This window comes from Danio rerio, chromosome 20 (genome assembly GCF_049306965.1).
Source record: "Danio rerio strain Tuebingen ecotype United States chromosome 20, GRCz12tu, whole genome shotgun sequence".
NCBI lineage: Eukaryota > Metazoa > Chordata > Actinopteri > Cypriniformes > Danionidae > Danio > Danio rerio.
This window is the reverse complement of record NC_133195.1, coordinates 36,632,369-36,648,818: the sequence shown is the minus strand read 5'-3', so window position 1 is coordinate 36,648,818 and position 16,450 is coordinate 36,632,369. Positions and strand designations below refer to the sequence as shown.

The 16,450-nt window shown below is 35.5% G+C and overlaps 3 protein-coding genes across 14 annotated transcripts in view; 2 read left to right on the top strand and 1 right to left on the bottom strand.

Moving 5' to 3' along the window:
- Positions 1 to 3,232: 3,232 nt before the first annotated feature.
- Positions 3,233 to 7,065, top strand: LOC110438438 (serine/threonine-protein kinase 38). Its single transcript, XM_021470887.3, has 3 exons — positions 3,233 to 3,431; positions 3,521 to 3,665; positions 6,071 to 7,065. The coding sequence occupies exons 1-3, from the start codon at positions 3,325 to 3,327 to the stop codon at positions 6,245 to 6,247; spliced, it is 429 nt and encodes a 142-aa protein (XP_021326562.1). The 5' UTR covers positions 3,233 to 3,324; the 3' UTR covers positions 6,248 to 7,065.
- Positions 6,177 to 16,450, top strand: part of LOC141379342 (rho-associated protein kinase 2-like) — a 28,668-nt gene continuing 18,394 nt past the window's right edge. For 4 of the 8 annotated variants that reach the window (XM_073933441.1, XM_073933445.1, XM_073933442.1 and 1 more), the window contains exons 1-3: positions 9,672 to 9,740; positions 9,832 to 9,970; positions 11,733 to 11,824. In XM_073933441.1, coding sequence (XP_073789542.1) covers positions 11,792 to 11,824 — 33 coding nt within the window. In that variant the 5' untranslated portion in view covers positions 9,672 to 9,740; positions 9,832 to 9,970; positions 11,733 to 11,791. Of the gene's footprint in view, positions 6,332 to 9,595; positions 9,741 to 9,831; positions 9,971 to 11,566; positions 11,664 to 11,732; positions 11,825 to 16,450 lie in introns of those variants that run through there. The other 4 variants (XR_012395888.1, XR_012395889.1, XM_073933446.1 and 1 more) reach the window with 2 other exon arrangements.
- Positions 13,813 to 16,450, bottom strand: part of LOC141379323 (uncharacterized) — a 32,501-nt gene continuing 29,863 nt past the window's right edge. For 2 of the 5 annotated variants that reach the window (XM_073933384.1, XM_073933385.1), the window contains one exon: positions 13,813 to 14,272. In XM_073933384.1, the coding sequence (XP_073789485.1) occupies positions 13,868 to 14,272 (405 nt within the window). In that variant the 3' untranslated portion in view covers positions 13,813 to 13,867. Of the gene's footprint in view, positions 15,214 to 15,358; positions 16,405 to 16,450 lie in introns of all 5 variants that reach the window. The other 3 variants (XM_073933386.1, XM_073933388.1, XM_073933387.1) reach the window with 3 other exon arrangements.

The following is a 16,450-nucleotide window of genomic DNA, read 5'->3' as shown; positions in this document are numbered from 1 at the left end:
AAGAAAGTCAGCAAATCAATTTGGCATTTTCATTTTTGGGTGAACTACTGCTTTTAATTGAGGTAAACATAGTGTAGTGTCATGTATGTAGACTTGGCTGTGAAGATCTCAATAGCTTACAATGATACCGCTAACCTTTTGTAGCCCTGGCCCAATGCTCCGTATCATTCTTCACTGACCTTTCACCTTCCCTACTCGTGTAAATGTGTGGACAGTAAGTACCGTGCACTGCATCTCTTTTCTGCTCATCTTCAACATGTTTGGCTGCTTGTTCTCTTCTCTGTTTGCATCTGAATCCTCAGTACTAAAAAACACTCCACTAACAATGCAGGCTCACTCTTTTAATTCCATAATATTGCCATCTAATCCTATCTAAGCTGTGAATATTTTATTTTATTTTATACTATTTTCAACCCAGTAAACGGGTTACTCATAGTGGTCTTCATGTCTAAAATTTAACTTAAACTCTGATAACATTACCAATCTTTTTTTTATTTTGTGGCCAAAAAAAGAAAAATGTATCTTTTGTGTTTTTTCCCCAAGTTTTTTTTTCATGACATCTCTGCCATGGTCATTTTAGTGACATTTTAATTGAAATCTTTGTAAATAAAGAGCAGTGGGTGTCTCCATCACATCATGTAGAGCTTAAAAAAATAAACAGCTGTTTTCCAAAAATGAAATGTTCCAATAATGAAAAAGCAATAATATCATCATGAGGGCTTCTCTAGCAAATATCTACTGGTGTAAAATCAAATAAAAAAGAAAGTTATCTGTAAATAAAGGATAGCATTTGTCCTCATCACGTATCTTGTGTAAGTGTAGTTTTAAATATACAGTGCTCAATATATATGCATGAGTACACCCCTCACAAATCTCTCATTTAAATTAATATTTTCTATAGGATGCTTTCCAATATTATACTTGTGCATATACATTAGTTTAGTCAGTACTGAAGCAAATCTGCAGCTTATTGGTGTACTCATTTATGCTAAGCACTGTGTGTATATATACATATATATTTTTTTTTCTTTTTTTATGTGAACCTGTATTTACCAGTGTACTTTTAAACTAAACTTTATAACTTTTATTTTTTAGACTTTGTCAATGGCATTTGTACATGAGTCCAAAAGACTCCTCTTTGTTGCAGATTGCTTGAAATGGGCCTGAAGGACTGGGGTTGGGCTCTTGAGGTTGAATTGGATGATGACGATGTTTTAGACTTCTGAAGACTTGAGTTTTTTGAGGGGTGACCAGTGTTAACATCTGTGAGTGTTAAGCTGTGGCTTAAAACCGGTTTTGCTTTTTTTTAAATGATATTAAAATTTCACACTGTGAGGGACTATACAACACGTTTTGAATTTGCCAGCATGTTTGATGCACTTACAGTATACGAGTGGGCATGTTTGTATGTGTGTATGAAAGGCAGAATGGTTTGGTTTAGCTGGTTTGGCTGTATAGAGAATGGGATTTGACATGTCTGCCAGCATTTTATTTATGTAATTTTTTATGGTACTGAATGACCTCAATCTCCTCTCTCTTAATTTCAGCTAACCTTGGTGAAGGCCGGATAGGTGATCATGCATCTGGGGTCTATGAAAGCGGAAAATGTCATAGTGTTCATTTGGGCTAATGGCAGGACTTCCAAGTGCCAAACACCACAATATAAATGACTGGGGAAGGGGACGGTATATGATATTTAAATACAGCACAAGCCATAAATCACCTAAAGTATCTAGTTTCAATTTTAAGTCATTTTAAGAGTAGAGTGTTTGTGTCTTCCTATACTATACAGTTTGTCAAAAAGTGTCTTCTTAGCTTTTAAAAATGTCAGAGGTTATTTTCGGACTCCTTATAGGGTGGTTAGTAAGTGTGACTGGATGTTTAAGTGTGTTTCCAAGAGCAAATGAATGATAATTACGTGATCATCAGGATTTATATAATCAAGTATTATATCTATTTTTGTTCAGAAAAACAAATATTTAGTGGCACAGATTATATTTTTGTCATCTGTTATTTTGAAGAACACCTTCAATAAGCATTACGTCTGCTCTATGTATTATTGAAGACTGATATCATGATGCAAAGATGCACATTTTATTAAATGCTGTGACAAATTTGTATGCATAGTGGAACATGAAGACCTACGGTCCAAACATTTTCTTTATTTTATTATTTTGTGAAATTGTTTATAAAAAAGCTTTATTTGATGGAACACTTCTGACTCTGTGATGATCCAAACACACCTTAAATATTTCAATAGAAATACAAGCATGTTTAATATTCTAGCGTACAAAACTGTCCATTGCTGAGCATGTGAAATGTGAAAAGTTGAAGAGTAAGGCTGAATTAATTTAGCATAATCATATTGAGACCTGGAAGGAACGTGGTGTTGGAGGAAAAATGGGTGGGAGAAAAAAAACTGAGTGCTAGGAAAGTATATATATATATTAAGTTCATGTATAAGCGCTGACTGACGGACGTGCTCTGTATAATAAACTGATCCCAGCTCAGCTTCTGTATACGCCATTTAAAGAGGAGCTAAACTGCCGGACATTTTGAATTTTTGGTGTGTGTTTAAACAGACAAATACACTTAATAATATGTAAACATGTCTGTCCTGCATGTTTTATTGTAAACACAACAAATTTTCTCTAAAATGAGCTCAAACAGTTACTAAAGTATTGGAATGCTTTCATTATAGATTTGTGCATTCTTACAGTGACACCACTGTTATAAAACAAAACAAAATGAGAGATTCATTTGCTCTTTACTTAATAACTATGGTAACTTTAATCAATAACAGAAAGTGTTAGTGGAACAACAGTTTTGCGAGGGAACGCACAATACCTTTGCGAGGGAAAAACTTTTCAAAAAATATTTTCCTATCACTGTCCTTTTTTTCACCCACCCATTTTTCCCCACCATCACGTCCCTTCTAGGTCTCTGTATAATCGTGATTACTTAATAAAATGAAGCTTTTTTTATTGTGATGTTTTTAGAGGGGGCAATAAAAATGCAATTCTAAATCTAAAATGTAACGTATGCTGATATTATTTTCATTTGTCATGGTTAAAAACACATCTTGTGATTTGTTGTGAATGATTTACAAGAATTGATTGATAAAAGTCCAGTGTTACACAAAACTTTGATACACATGTGGACCTGGAAAACCCTTGTTTGCAAATTGACAAATGTATTCAATGTGATTTATAAAAGCAGGATCAGTTACACATGCTTAATATACAGTAAGGCTGAGGCATTAGGTGATTGAGGTTTTAACTAGAATCCTTACATTTTTACTTCTGTTGCAACTTGCTCATAGATATGAGCAAATATTATTTTCTAACTCAGTTCTGCTCAGCCTTTTTTCTCAGATACAGAGTGGCGTTTTACATCAAGGAAAATGCAGACAAGTCCTTGAAAATGATGAGGTCAGAGTCATTTGTCTTCATGTTAACTTTAAACAGCTACCCAGTAAAGTTTATCCAGGAAACACCACAGACCTTCGTGTTCGTGTCAGCAATTTGAGCTCCATATCATCTGATGACCTGAAGATTTTCTCCCATCTGAGGCATCTCAGTCTGACCAGAAACCAACTGCAAACAACACCTGCGGATCTGCTCGTGGGCCTGTCTAATCTTTACAGTATGTGCTTGACCTTACAGGTAATATGGGTCTTACAAAACTATGGTTACTCACTACACTTTTAGTAGAATAAGGCATGTTATAGTATCTAATGATCAGCAAGGCCTATTAATATATAAAAATCATCTTTTAGACCCAACTCATATTAGTCTGGCAAATACTTAAAATCGTTTATTAGTAACAGTCACTCTTGAAATAAATGTCAACAAGTGTCTAATATTATTTAGAAAAAGAACCAGTTATCTAACAAATAAGTGCTAGTAAATATTAAAAAGGTACCAGCCTACCTAAGGAATAAACACTAATTCATGCAAAAGATAACTACTAGCATAAGACACAAACACGTTTTACTGATTAAATGCTAGTCACACCATTTGAACATTTCTAAATGTTTAATGAAAGGGACAGTTCACCAAAAAGTGAATCGTCATTTAATCACCCATCACGTTCCTAACCTGTTTTGTCTTCTAAAAACAAAAGTAGATATTTTGAAGAAAGCTGGAAACCTGACCCAATTGACTTCCACAGTATTTTTATTTGCTACTATGGAAGACAATGTTACAGGTTTTCACCTTTGTTCAAAATATCTTCTTTACTTTTAAAGATTTGAAAGCATTTAGGGGAGAGTTAATTTTCCTTTTTTGTGAACTGTCCCTTTATGTAACACCAATGCAAGGAAGAGGAAAAAGTGTAATTGACTGCAAAAAATATAAACTTAAATAAAATAAAGTACATTTTAAGTACAATCTTATTTTTGTACTTAATAAAATTGGCATCTATCTATCTATCTATCTATCTCTCTCTCTCTCTCTCTCTCTCTCTCTCTGTCTGTCTGTTGCTTTTTTTTTAAAAACTGAAAATGGCAATAGTTAGCTGAAAAAAGATTCTTTAATAACCTTGTTTATTTATAATTTTATTTTATTTTTATTATATTTTATTTTTATTGATAAGCGTCACGCTTATCAACAATAATTTGTCGGTACGCCTGGGTTTGTCGGCAATCTCCAGAGTTTAGACTTCAAAAATAACCAGCTGGAGGAACTGACTCCTGGAGCTCTGGTGTCTCTGTCAAAACTAGAGGCCCTTTATCTAGAAAACAATAGACTCAAATCCCTGGACCCTTCAGTTTTCATCGGTAACCCAAACCTTCAGCTGTTGTTTATGAGCGGGAACCGTCTGGAAAGTCTTCCTGCTGGACTCTTCCTTCAACAGAAAGAGCTTGTTTTCCTCAACCTTAGAAACAACACTCTGCTGAATTTGGCCTCAGGTAGCCTATGTTCTGTGGTCGTTTGTATGCGTTATTGTCTGGTAATCCATGGCACTGCGACTCTGCTTTGGCGTATCTGTGGCATTGGCTGCGTTTGCCCGGAAAGAGAATTTTTCATGATGATAAATTTACTTGTCAAACACCTGAACACATGAAGGGCAGAAACATTTCTGAAATTGCTGCCACAGAGCTTGGGATCAAGGAGAACACTAGTCTATAAAGGAATAATGATTATTAGTGGTTTCACAAAGGGCAGCCCAGGTCTAGGCCTTGTTCAATTATTTAAGCAGATTTTTAGACATTATTGAAAAAAAAAAAGAAAAAAAAACTCTTGTTTATATCTATATATATATACATACATATATATATATATATATATATATCTATATATTTATATCTACATCAAATTATATGTATGGCGAGGCAGTGGCACAGTGGGTAGCACATTCGCCTCTCAGCAAGAAGGTCGCTGGGTCACTGGTTCGAACCTTGGCTCAGTTGGCGTTTCTGTGTGGAGTTTGCATGTTCTCCCTGCCTTCGTGTGGGTTTCCTTAGGGTACTCTGGTTTCCCCCACAGTCCAAAGACATAAAAGACATGGCTAAATTGTCCGTAGTGTATTAGAGTGTGTGTGTGAATATGTGTGTGGATGTTTCTCAGAAATGGGTTGCGGCTGGAAGGGCATCCGCTGCGTAAATCTTGCTGGATAAGTTGGCGGTTCATTCCGCTGTGGTGACCCCGGATTAATAAAGGGACTAAGCCGACAAGAAAATGAATGAATATAAATAATGACGTACATGTTAATTTTAATGTTGGGTTTGATTAGTTATGATTAATTGCTTGACACAACTGTTATTGTGTATGTATATGTTCATACTTAAAATGTTATTTAATATTCCATTCATACTTTTTTTATATTTTAACTTTATTATTTACATTCTGTAATTGATAGCATTAAAAGTTCTTTAATAACAGTATTTAAATTATGAAATAAATATTTAAACGATTAAATAAAGTCTGTGTTCAATATCACATTGCTTATTATTTAATTTAGCTGGGTTGCTGCAATTGAAATTAAGTATTGTTAAATTTCACTGGTATTGATTACTGAAATATATTGTGACTTCTCTGTTCACCACTCTATCTCTCTGTCCACATAGCTGTGCTGTGCATTCCAAGATGAAAAGTACCTTTATTTGGTGATGGAGTTCATGCCAGGTGGAGATCTGGTGACTCTGACCAGCAACTATGACATCCCAGAGGAATGGGCTCAATTCTATACGGCAGAAGTGGTGCTGGCACTCGACGCCATCCATTCTCTGGGCTTCATCCACTGAGACATCAAACCAGACAACATGCTGCTGGACCGCAATGGACACCTCAAACTCGCAGACTTTGGCACATGCATGAAGATGGACTCGGTGTGTGATAAGTGCATTTGAAGTGTCTTTTAAAGTGTCTTCCAGCTGCAACCCAGTACTGGGAAAAACCTATACAGACTCCTTCAAACATACACTATGGCCAATTTGGTTTATTCAATTCACCTGTAATGCATGTGTTTGGACATGGGGAGAACAAACAAACTCCACAGTGAAATTCCAACTGGCCTAGCCAGGCTCGAACCAGCGACCTTGTTACTGTGAGGCGACAGTGCTAACCACTGAGCCACAGTGTTGCCCCTGCGTCTTAATTTCTACAACAAATTCAGATTCAGTTTTTTTCAAAAACTGTATATAAAGGAAGTGTGGGATTTTGAATTTATTCTGTTTTTATAAGTGATTCAATGAACATTTATTTAAACAAGTGATTCAAAGTGGCTGATTCATTTGGAAACGAAGCAATTAGTGACTGTCTTTGTTGATGATTTATTTAAAACAGATTAAAATTCAAAAAACAAACAAACACACACACACACACACACACACACACACACACACACACACAACTCTTGCTCTAAGATGCACATTTTCTGCTTCAGCTTTGTTTGGTATTTTCTGTTGATCTGTTGAACAGAACTCGCTTTGTTGTGTTTTAATGGATGTTCAGGAAAGCCTGCTTGTGTTAACTTGCTTGTATTATTTCTATTATATTTCTATTGTATTAAATCTTACACATTTTATAATCAAAACCCCATAAAGGGATATTTATTATTATATTTTGGACTCTCAGGACATGATTTTGTTTGTTTTTCTCAATTGAATGAAGCTCTCTGTAACGCCAGCTCACAATACAATAAAATTTTTATTGAAAACGATAAATATCATACACCAGTAGTTGGTGTGTTTACATGTCGGGGAGAACGGGGTAAAGTGAGACACTTTTTACATTTTCTTCCCTCTAAGCGAGCTAAAGTTATATATCAGTAAAATTTAAACATTTCTTATTAATTCAGAATGTTTTCTAGCAATGGAATTTATCAGACTGTATTTAGGATAAAGGAAAGTGAAAATATGATTGTTTAAAAAAAAGTCGTTTTGTGTCTCACTTTGCCCCAGCTGCAGCAGGCCAGAAAAATCAAAGGGGTAAAGTGAACCAGGTGAGGGTAAACTAATCCACTTACTTTTTCCACTTTAAAACTACCATAACAATGCATGTTGTAAGAGTCTGAATCCTGACAATCACACATTTCAGAACTAATGTCTGACTAGTCAATTATGGATTGCGAATTGGTCAATTAAGCACATTTGTTTTTCTAAACATTTGAAAGTAACTCAAAACTCATAAACTCATAAAATCAAATACAACAATCTACTTCAAACTATTTAAATTTACATACTAATGACAGTTAGAACCAGTTAAATTAGAACACAATCCGGGGTCAGAACACTGGACCCTTAGAGCCAGCGATAGTATGGGGGTCAGAGAAAAGGACAATCAGAACCAGATAGAACAACTTGGGACGCACACAGGACTAGACCCACCTTTATAAGAACATCAGTCTAACTGTCATACAACTCCCACTCTTTTGTGTTTCCCTGGATTCTTCTTAAAATTTGTGCATGTGCCTCATCGCCAATCTAATTTCACCCACATGTTCCTGGATTAACATTTATATATTGATCCTTAAACAACATTCAATAAGCCAATCAGAATTAAGGGGTACAGTACGTTTACCTTTTATGTTCAGTTTAGGCTTATGGTTAGGTTTATGCACTTCTGATGATTGTTTTCCAACTATTATTCTCCTCTGATTTTGAGAGTAATGTACAGTTATGGCTGCGGGTTTAGGGGTAGGGAATAGGTATGGATTACGTTTTCCAACAAAAATGATGTTCCAGGACAAACATAGATGTAACCGTGCCAGTAAAATAAATGCTTGTGTTTTTGTTGGAAAGTTATCTATGACAAAGTCTCCCACAGACAGATCTGTGTTTCTTGGACCACTACTCTCATCCTTAGAGCTCTTTTTGTCAGACACATTATCAACTGAGACAGGTACATCACTTTTCCCAGAGCTGCTAACTATGATTTTTTTTTGGGTTGCTTTCTTTTTTTAGATTTTTCCTTTTATTTGCTATTCTTTAGCTTTTTTGTCTTTCTTTATAGGCCTTTTCAATTGTCACACTGTTTCATTTGGATTGTGTTCTGGGGGGACATTTGAGAATGGTAGCATTTCATGAAGAGACATGTATCCAGGTTGGCTAGAAACACATGGCACATCCATGTAGATAATATGCGCAGTGAATGGATTAGCATCAGTGAGTGAACTATCTGTAGGTGGATCATCTGCAGGGAGTAGATCATCCAAATCTTCTGTAGTGGCAGGCTGGAACTCAGGATTTGGCCAGTCTGACACCATGAATAGTGCAAATGCTTTATCAAGGAAATTTTCTCAGTTATATGGAAAAATTCCAGTGCACCTAAATCCAGAAGTGATGTTGCTTAGTGTCACTGTTGATTTCAAGGCCTCATTCACAAGTCCTACAGTCTGGTAGACTAAATTTAACTTGTACTGTACCTTATGTCTCACTTTACCCCAGAGCATTTGTCTCACTTTACCCCACCGCCACATTTTAAAAAAAAATTATATTTTTTAGTAATTCAGGCTAATCTTGAGCTAGCATCCTCACATGGTTTTATATGTTGGTAGTTCATCAACATGTATGATATAAGTTTTTCTCCTTAAATCAATTTGCTTTTGCACAACAGTTGATTAAGTTGATGGCAAAAAATTACTTTTACTTGCAAAAAACATATTTTTGTGAAAAAAACATGCTTTCCACAGCACCAGGAATTCCTATTCTACATGGTAAAGGAGATATGGAAGGGGCTTTAAAACAAAATTGTTATAGAGTGTTATATAAAATCCGTTGCCCAGATACAGGGGGTGTCTCACACTACCCACTACCCACACTACCCAATGTCTCATTACCCCGTTCTCCCCTACTGTACATGACCGAGAATGAGAGAGTTTCTTTTAGATTTTGTAGTGTGGAGATTTACAATTATCACCTCACACATTGCAGCAAATTTGTTTAAACAATCATTAACGTAGGTTACAGAAGTCCTCCATTCGGTGATGATAGATGTCAGTGCTGCCATCTTGTGGCTAGATTGTACAGTGCAGTCCTTGAATTGAATGAAAATGAATTGTGTAAATAATTGAAATTTTAAACATACTTGTATTTCAGCTACATTAACTCATCCAGTAATGTTTATATCCATGTCTCTACATGTGTGTTTAGACTGGTTTGGTAAGCTGTGACGCTGCTGTTGGGACACCTGATTACATTTCTCCAGAGGTTTTAATGTCTCAAGGAGGGACTGGTTATTACGGTCGCGAGTGTGACTGGTGGTCTGTTGGTGTTTTTATTTATGAGCTTCTAGTGGGTGAGTAGTGTCAGCTTCATATGCATCTCTTGTAATCTTAGTTCAGTGTTCTGATCATTAAATTTATTTATTCGTCTGTCACTCTGAGCAGGCGACACTCCATTTTATTCCGAGTCTCTGGTGGGCACATATGGAAAGATCATGGATCACAAGAACAGCTTAACTTTCCCAGATGATATTGAAATGTCAAAGGATGCCAAAGACCTCATCTGTGCCTTTCTGAGTAGCAGGTGAGACTGAGAAAAGTAAAGATTTGATTTGAGTTTTTTTCTTTCTTGTCAAGTTCATACTCTTAGTCTCTTAATATACCCTTACTTGTTTGTTTTCAGAGGTTGGCTGGTAACATGTACAGTATTTTTGTCAATTTGAAATTAACTTTACTGTAAAAAAAGCAAATTTTCAGGACAATTTATTACACACATGATGAGATTTCTTTTGTAATTGGAGTTTATAACCTGGGTTTGACATTAGCTTTTTTGATCACCAGCCACAGTGGCTAGGAGTTTTCCAACATTACTAACCACTCGCCATTTTCACTAACCACAATTTTAATGTTGGAAAAATACATTTTATATTCATAAATTTGAATTTGACATGCTAACTTTATTGATTTATACTTTGTGTCCACATGCCTCCTTGTTCATTTAACATTTTTGTGTGTTGTTTATGACCTTGCTCAATGAGCATGAGTACATGGGATGTAATTTTTATAGTGTCGCAATGTAATTAATTTAATTTTATTTTTATTAATAGTTTATTTCACATGAGTTTTTACATGAGTTTATTTTATGAGTTTCTAAGGATTTGCTAAGTTTTTCTCTGGCTGCACCGAACTAATTATTTTTTTGAAACACATTTAAAAAATGTGTAAAGCAAACAAAATAAAGCTATATGCATACACTTTTTATTCACAGTTGATACTTAAAAACAATATTCTCATATACTGTAAATACATTTATCACAGCCAAAGTGGCTAGTGAGAGTGGCTGTCTAACCCGCGACAGCTGAAATCCCCGCATTTGGCGAGTGTTAATGTCAAGTCCTGTTTATAACGTATTTAATGTAATCACAGGGTACCTTAGATCTGTTATCATTGTTATCATATGAAATTTTCCCTATTTTGTAAATGTTTGTGGTCAGTAGGATTTTTTTTTTTTTTTGCTTAATGGTTTTAGAAAATCGTTGCACTTTTTTCCAAAATGGCAATCTTAAGGAATATTTCTTAAACACCAAATCATATATTTTTACATTTAATTTAAGGAGAACATACAAGTCTATATTAATTTTGTGCTTTTAAAAGCTCTTCATAAAATAAGTCTTTCATAAAACTTTCATGTCCTACTGCTTTTACTAGACACTTACTAGCGTAATAAACCCTTACTTGTTTGTTTTTAGAGGTTGGCTGGTACTAAGCCATAGCAACATTTTAATTGAATTAAATTAGATTAAGACAACATACAAGCTGATCTTTATTCATGTTATGCCTTTAAAAGCTCTTTATAGATAAAGTCCCTAATAAAACATAAATTTCATGTCCTACTGCTTTTACTACATGTCATCTTCATGGACGTTCACCCTCCAGCCTGACAACTTCCATCTGAATTCCTTTTTTCTCCTTCCCTCTTTCTCCTCCCTCACATGCCCACATACAAGCATTCCTGATCAAACATACAGAGAGGGGTTTAATGTTTTCTCTGTGTTTTCATGTAAACACACACACACACACACACACACACACACACACACACACACACACACTCCCTTTGCATTCAGGCTGCTGGAATGTCCCACACGTGGCAGTCCAAACTGCTGCACCCTCTCAATGCAGATGAAGTGAAAGGAAGGGGGAGTGAACGGTCCTTATTTTTGGATGTCTCTCTGACTGCTCCACTCCTCCATGCTGTGCTGTTGGATGTTCCTGGTGTATGTGTATACTTTAGTGGATTATCGCTTCTCTGTCTGTTTTGCTGACCAGTGTTTTGCTTTGTTCAGGGAGATGAGGCTTGGCCGAACTGGAGTGAATGAAATAAAATGTCACCCCTTCTTCAAGAATGATCAGTGGACCTTCGACACCATACGAGACAGTAAGTCAGTAAGTCAGTGTGGCTGATCTGGGGGTCATGGCTTGTTAAAGTGATCTACATTTTATGCATGTGCTTGTTGGTAAAAGTGTAAACGTTCAATGTTGTTTTGGAGTTTAGTTGTGTATTTGAGGATATTATGGTTATGAGGATTTTTGAAGCACAGCTTTTTAATTTCCTGACTTTCCTCCTACTTTTTTCTCCACACACATGCAAACATTCACCTCACACCCTCATGCTACACTTTAAATGTCAAAGAAAGACAGCTTTGCATGCCATGTATTGCTACATTGCTCTTGCAGTTTTTGTGTGTGCACCATATTAAATAAACCAAATATTTCATTATTTTCTAATATTATTATTATTTTTTATTAGTTTTTTTATTATTTTATTTACTTTATTGTGTTTAATCTACAACATTAGTCTTTTATTTTATTGAGCATTTTATTTTATGAGTTTCTGTGCACATTTTTTGCACTGCAATATCACTCTTTGCATTTTTTTTGTTTTTATTAATTCTTTTTATTTTTGTGTTTTTGTGTCTTCAACCCTCTGCTTGTTTATACTTAAAAAATTTAAAAATAATAATAATATTACTTTTTGTTTTTGTGCTGAAACATTGTGCTGTTATGTACTATCACTTATTTATTAATTTTGTGTATGTGTGTTTTGTTCTACAACATTTGTACAGTTTTGTCAGAAATGTTTTCTTTTCAAGTCAAATGACTGCAAATGTGCAAATGACAAAAAATAAATAAAAAATCTAAGGGACAAAATGTTTCTTAAATAGATAATCAATAAGAAAGTGATGTAGCTGTAGACAAAGAAGCACAATTAATGAAACGCCAGAGGTTGTTGTGAAACTCAAACCACAAAACTGACAGATATTGACTGAAATAATAGATAATCAATTCATTTGAAGTATTCCGCCACAACACATTTGACAGTTTTGTCACTGAATTCTCGGGTGGTCTCAAGTCTACACTAAAAATATTCCTACTGCCTTACATGGTTCAGTTGAGTCAAATTAACTTTTCTAGTCATCTCAACTTGCATCAATCAAATAGATTACAAATATTAAGTTAAACTTGGTACAACTTTAAAAATGTTATATTATTAAAAAATGTTAAAGTAACATCAAAATATTTGTTGTCTTGACTTTTTGTCATTAAATTTTTTACAGTGCAGCTAAAACTTTTTTTTCTATTCTTTAGCGGATAAATAGCTTTTTTGAATTGCCTGAAAAACCACCTCTTGCCAGTCTGAAGTGTGTGTGTGTGTGTGTGTGTGTGTGTGTGTGTGTGTGTGTGTGTGTGTGTGTGTGTGTGTGTGTGTGTGTGTGTGTGTTTGTTTGTGTGTTTGTGTGAGAGTGGCAGTTTTTGCTAATTAAACATTTCCAATGGACATATTTTCAATTCATAATTTCAGTTTGTGCAACTGTAGGGTAATAGAAACGGAGCGACTAGAGACCTGCACTAAAAGTCTTTAGTCTTGATGGTAAAGTAAACTAAGAGTTCATTAAGTTAGAATTAGATAGAAGTCTAATTGAATAGATTATTAATGGATTTTCATCGTTTGAAGATGTGATGGATTTGTAAGTGGTTTCTATGAAGCTTGTTTCTGCCTCGGAAAGATAGCAATTCTCTGAATTATTCGACTTTAACAATTCTAAACAAGAAATCTGAATCGCAATATAAATCTTAAAGGTCAGACTCCAGGATCTGTAGGTTTACTGTATTAGTGCTGGGCAGATTAATCACATGCAAAATATAAGTCTGACATTATATATGTGTGTGTATTATATATATTTGTTTTGTATATGTGATACACACATACATAGAAACTAAACTATACAAAACAATTTTGTTACATATATATGTTTACATTTATGTTTAATCTAAATATAAATCAATATTTTCTTTAAACAAACAAAATTCAATACTTTTGAAACAGAGAATTAAGCAGATGAACACAACACACAGCACATACAGTATTGTACAAAACACATTTTTATTGATGTTGTACAATGTTGTTCACCCTCCTCCTTCACATACAGTATGTCTCTACTCCTCTACTTTGTTCTTTGTCTTCCTCGTTCATACTGTTACTTTTTCTTGGCCGCCTCCTCCTCCTCCTTTTCTTCACCACCTCCTCCTCCTCCTCCTCCTCCTTTTCAATGTCATTCATTTGCTCTTTCTCCTCAATGTGATTCTCCACCTCCTCACTTTCCTTTCCTTCCATCTCCTCCACTTCTTCCACCTTGCAGTTTTTTCTTGGCCGCCTCCTCCTTCTCCTTTTCTTCACCTCCTCCTCCTTTTCAATGTCATTCATTTGCTCTTTCTCCTCAATGTGATTCTCCACCTCCTCACTTTCCTTTCCTTCCACCTCCTCCACTTCTTCCACCTTGCAGTTTTTTCTTGGCCGCCTCCTCCTTCTCTTTTTCTTCACCTCCTCCTCCTCCTTTCCAATGTATTTTATTTTCTCCTCATTGTTCTCTTCCTCAGCTTTCATCTTGTCCTCCTCCTCCTTTATTTGCTCAAACAGAAACTTTGCCGCAGATAGCCTTCTAGCGATAATTTTCCTTCTCCAGAGCTCCTTCTCTGACAGTCGGGTGCTGGTATCTTTTCTTTTCTTTTTCTCCACCACCCCCTTCTCCTCTTTCATCACCTCCTCCTCCTCTTTCATCACCTCCTCCTCCTTCTCCACCACCTCTTCCTTCTGCATTATCTCTTTCTCTTCCTCCTTTTTCTCCACCACCTTCTCCTCCTCCATTTTCCTTCTCCAGAACTCCTCCTCTGACAGTCGGGTGCTGGTATCTTTCTTTCTTTTCTTTTTCTCCACCACCACCTTCTCCTCTTTCATCACCTCCTCCTCCTTCTCCACCTCTTCCTTCTGCGTTATCTCTTTCTCTTCTTCCTTTTTCTCCACCACCTTCTTCTCTTTCATCACCTCCTCCTCCTTCTCCACCTCTTCCTTCTGCATTATCTCTTTCTCTTCTTCCTTTTTCTCCACCACCTTCTCCTCCTCTGTTAGTTGGGTGCTGGTATCTTTCTTTATTTGTTTATTTTTCTCCACCATCACCACTTCCACCACCATCACCACCACCTTCTTCTTTTTCATCTCCTGCTCCTTCTTCTCCACCACAATCTCATTCTGCATTATCTCCTTCCCTTCTTCCTTTTTCTCCACCACCTTCTCCTCTCCACTTTTCTCCTCCTCCTCCTCATTTGTCTTTTCTTGCTTTGTGTTATCTTTCTCTGTGTCCACCATCACCACCTCCTCCTTCTCTTCTTCCATCACCTCCTCTTTCTTCTCCACCACCTCCTCCTGCATTATCTCCTTCACTTCTTCCTCTTCCACAATCATCTTTTCATAGATCTCATGTTCAGAATCTGTTAAGACAAATGATTGCAGTTTGCACATAGTACAAAGTCATTTTCAAGGAGACGTTAAACTCCAGATAAAGGGGAGTAAAAATACAGTTTATTAATGACATTATACACTAGAAAATATTGAGATGCAAAAACCATCATTTACCATCAGATGAGGAAAGTGTGAACGGCTCATTACGAGGACAGAAGCAGAACCATCGAAGAGCAGCTCTGATGAAAGAAGCAACCTTGCTCTTCTTTCTCTTTTCTTTTACTTTCTCCTTCTCATCTGTTAAAAGAGAAATGATTGCACATATTTACGCACTTGTCCACAGTAATTTGAGAGAAATTTAAAATGAACATTCACCAAAAACAAAAACCCCAATATATAACCATTTTAAAAAGTTATTGTAGCTAAACCACGGTTACCACAAGTTTACCATGGATTTGCTACACTTTTGTATTTTATTATTAATTATTGTATTTGACTATAATATTTTATTATTTTCATGGTATATAAAACTGCTTACACAAATGATCAATGCACCAAACGATTTAAAAACTACATGTTCAGTGCACTTTTTTAAAATAGAAAACTGAATACTGGGTTATATTGCACAGCTAGAGTTTTTCAGCCAACAGTAAATTTCCGATGAAAGGTTTCTGTGATTATTTAACATTTTATAAGGTTGCTTTTACACCATAAACATCGTGATATAATTAAATTACAATCAGTTAAATTAACCTAAGGATTCGTTTAGTTGTTCAAGCATAAAACGAGACAATAGTCTATTGTATGGAACCGCTAGCACCGTCAGTACCAGCAGGCTAGCGCAGAAACTCCATTTAAAATACTGAGCTAAAATAAATTTTCATGTTTATTTTAAATGTCATTTAATGCAGTGATTCTTGTCCGGTTTGAGACCCACTTTATATCAAATATATATTAGTCAGTGAAGATCACATATTTTTAAAGAGAACAGATCTTAAATGTGGTGATTTTGTAATGGAAAGACAGTTCACCGAAAGCCATCGGGGCTGTCGGTTGAAAATAAAAAGTCTGTGTGCATATCTCATTTTACTAAAGGATTTTAGACTAAAGTTGTATCAGAAAAGCTGAAAATGAAATACATTATCATTTTACCCAAAATGTTGCATTAAGATTCACGTGAATGCAATGATAGCCAGCAGTTTAACCAGCTGTCTATTATCCTGTACAAACATTATTTTTAATAGTAAGTATATTATTATGTCAGGA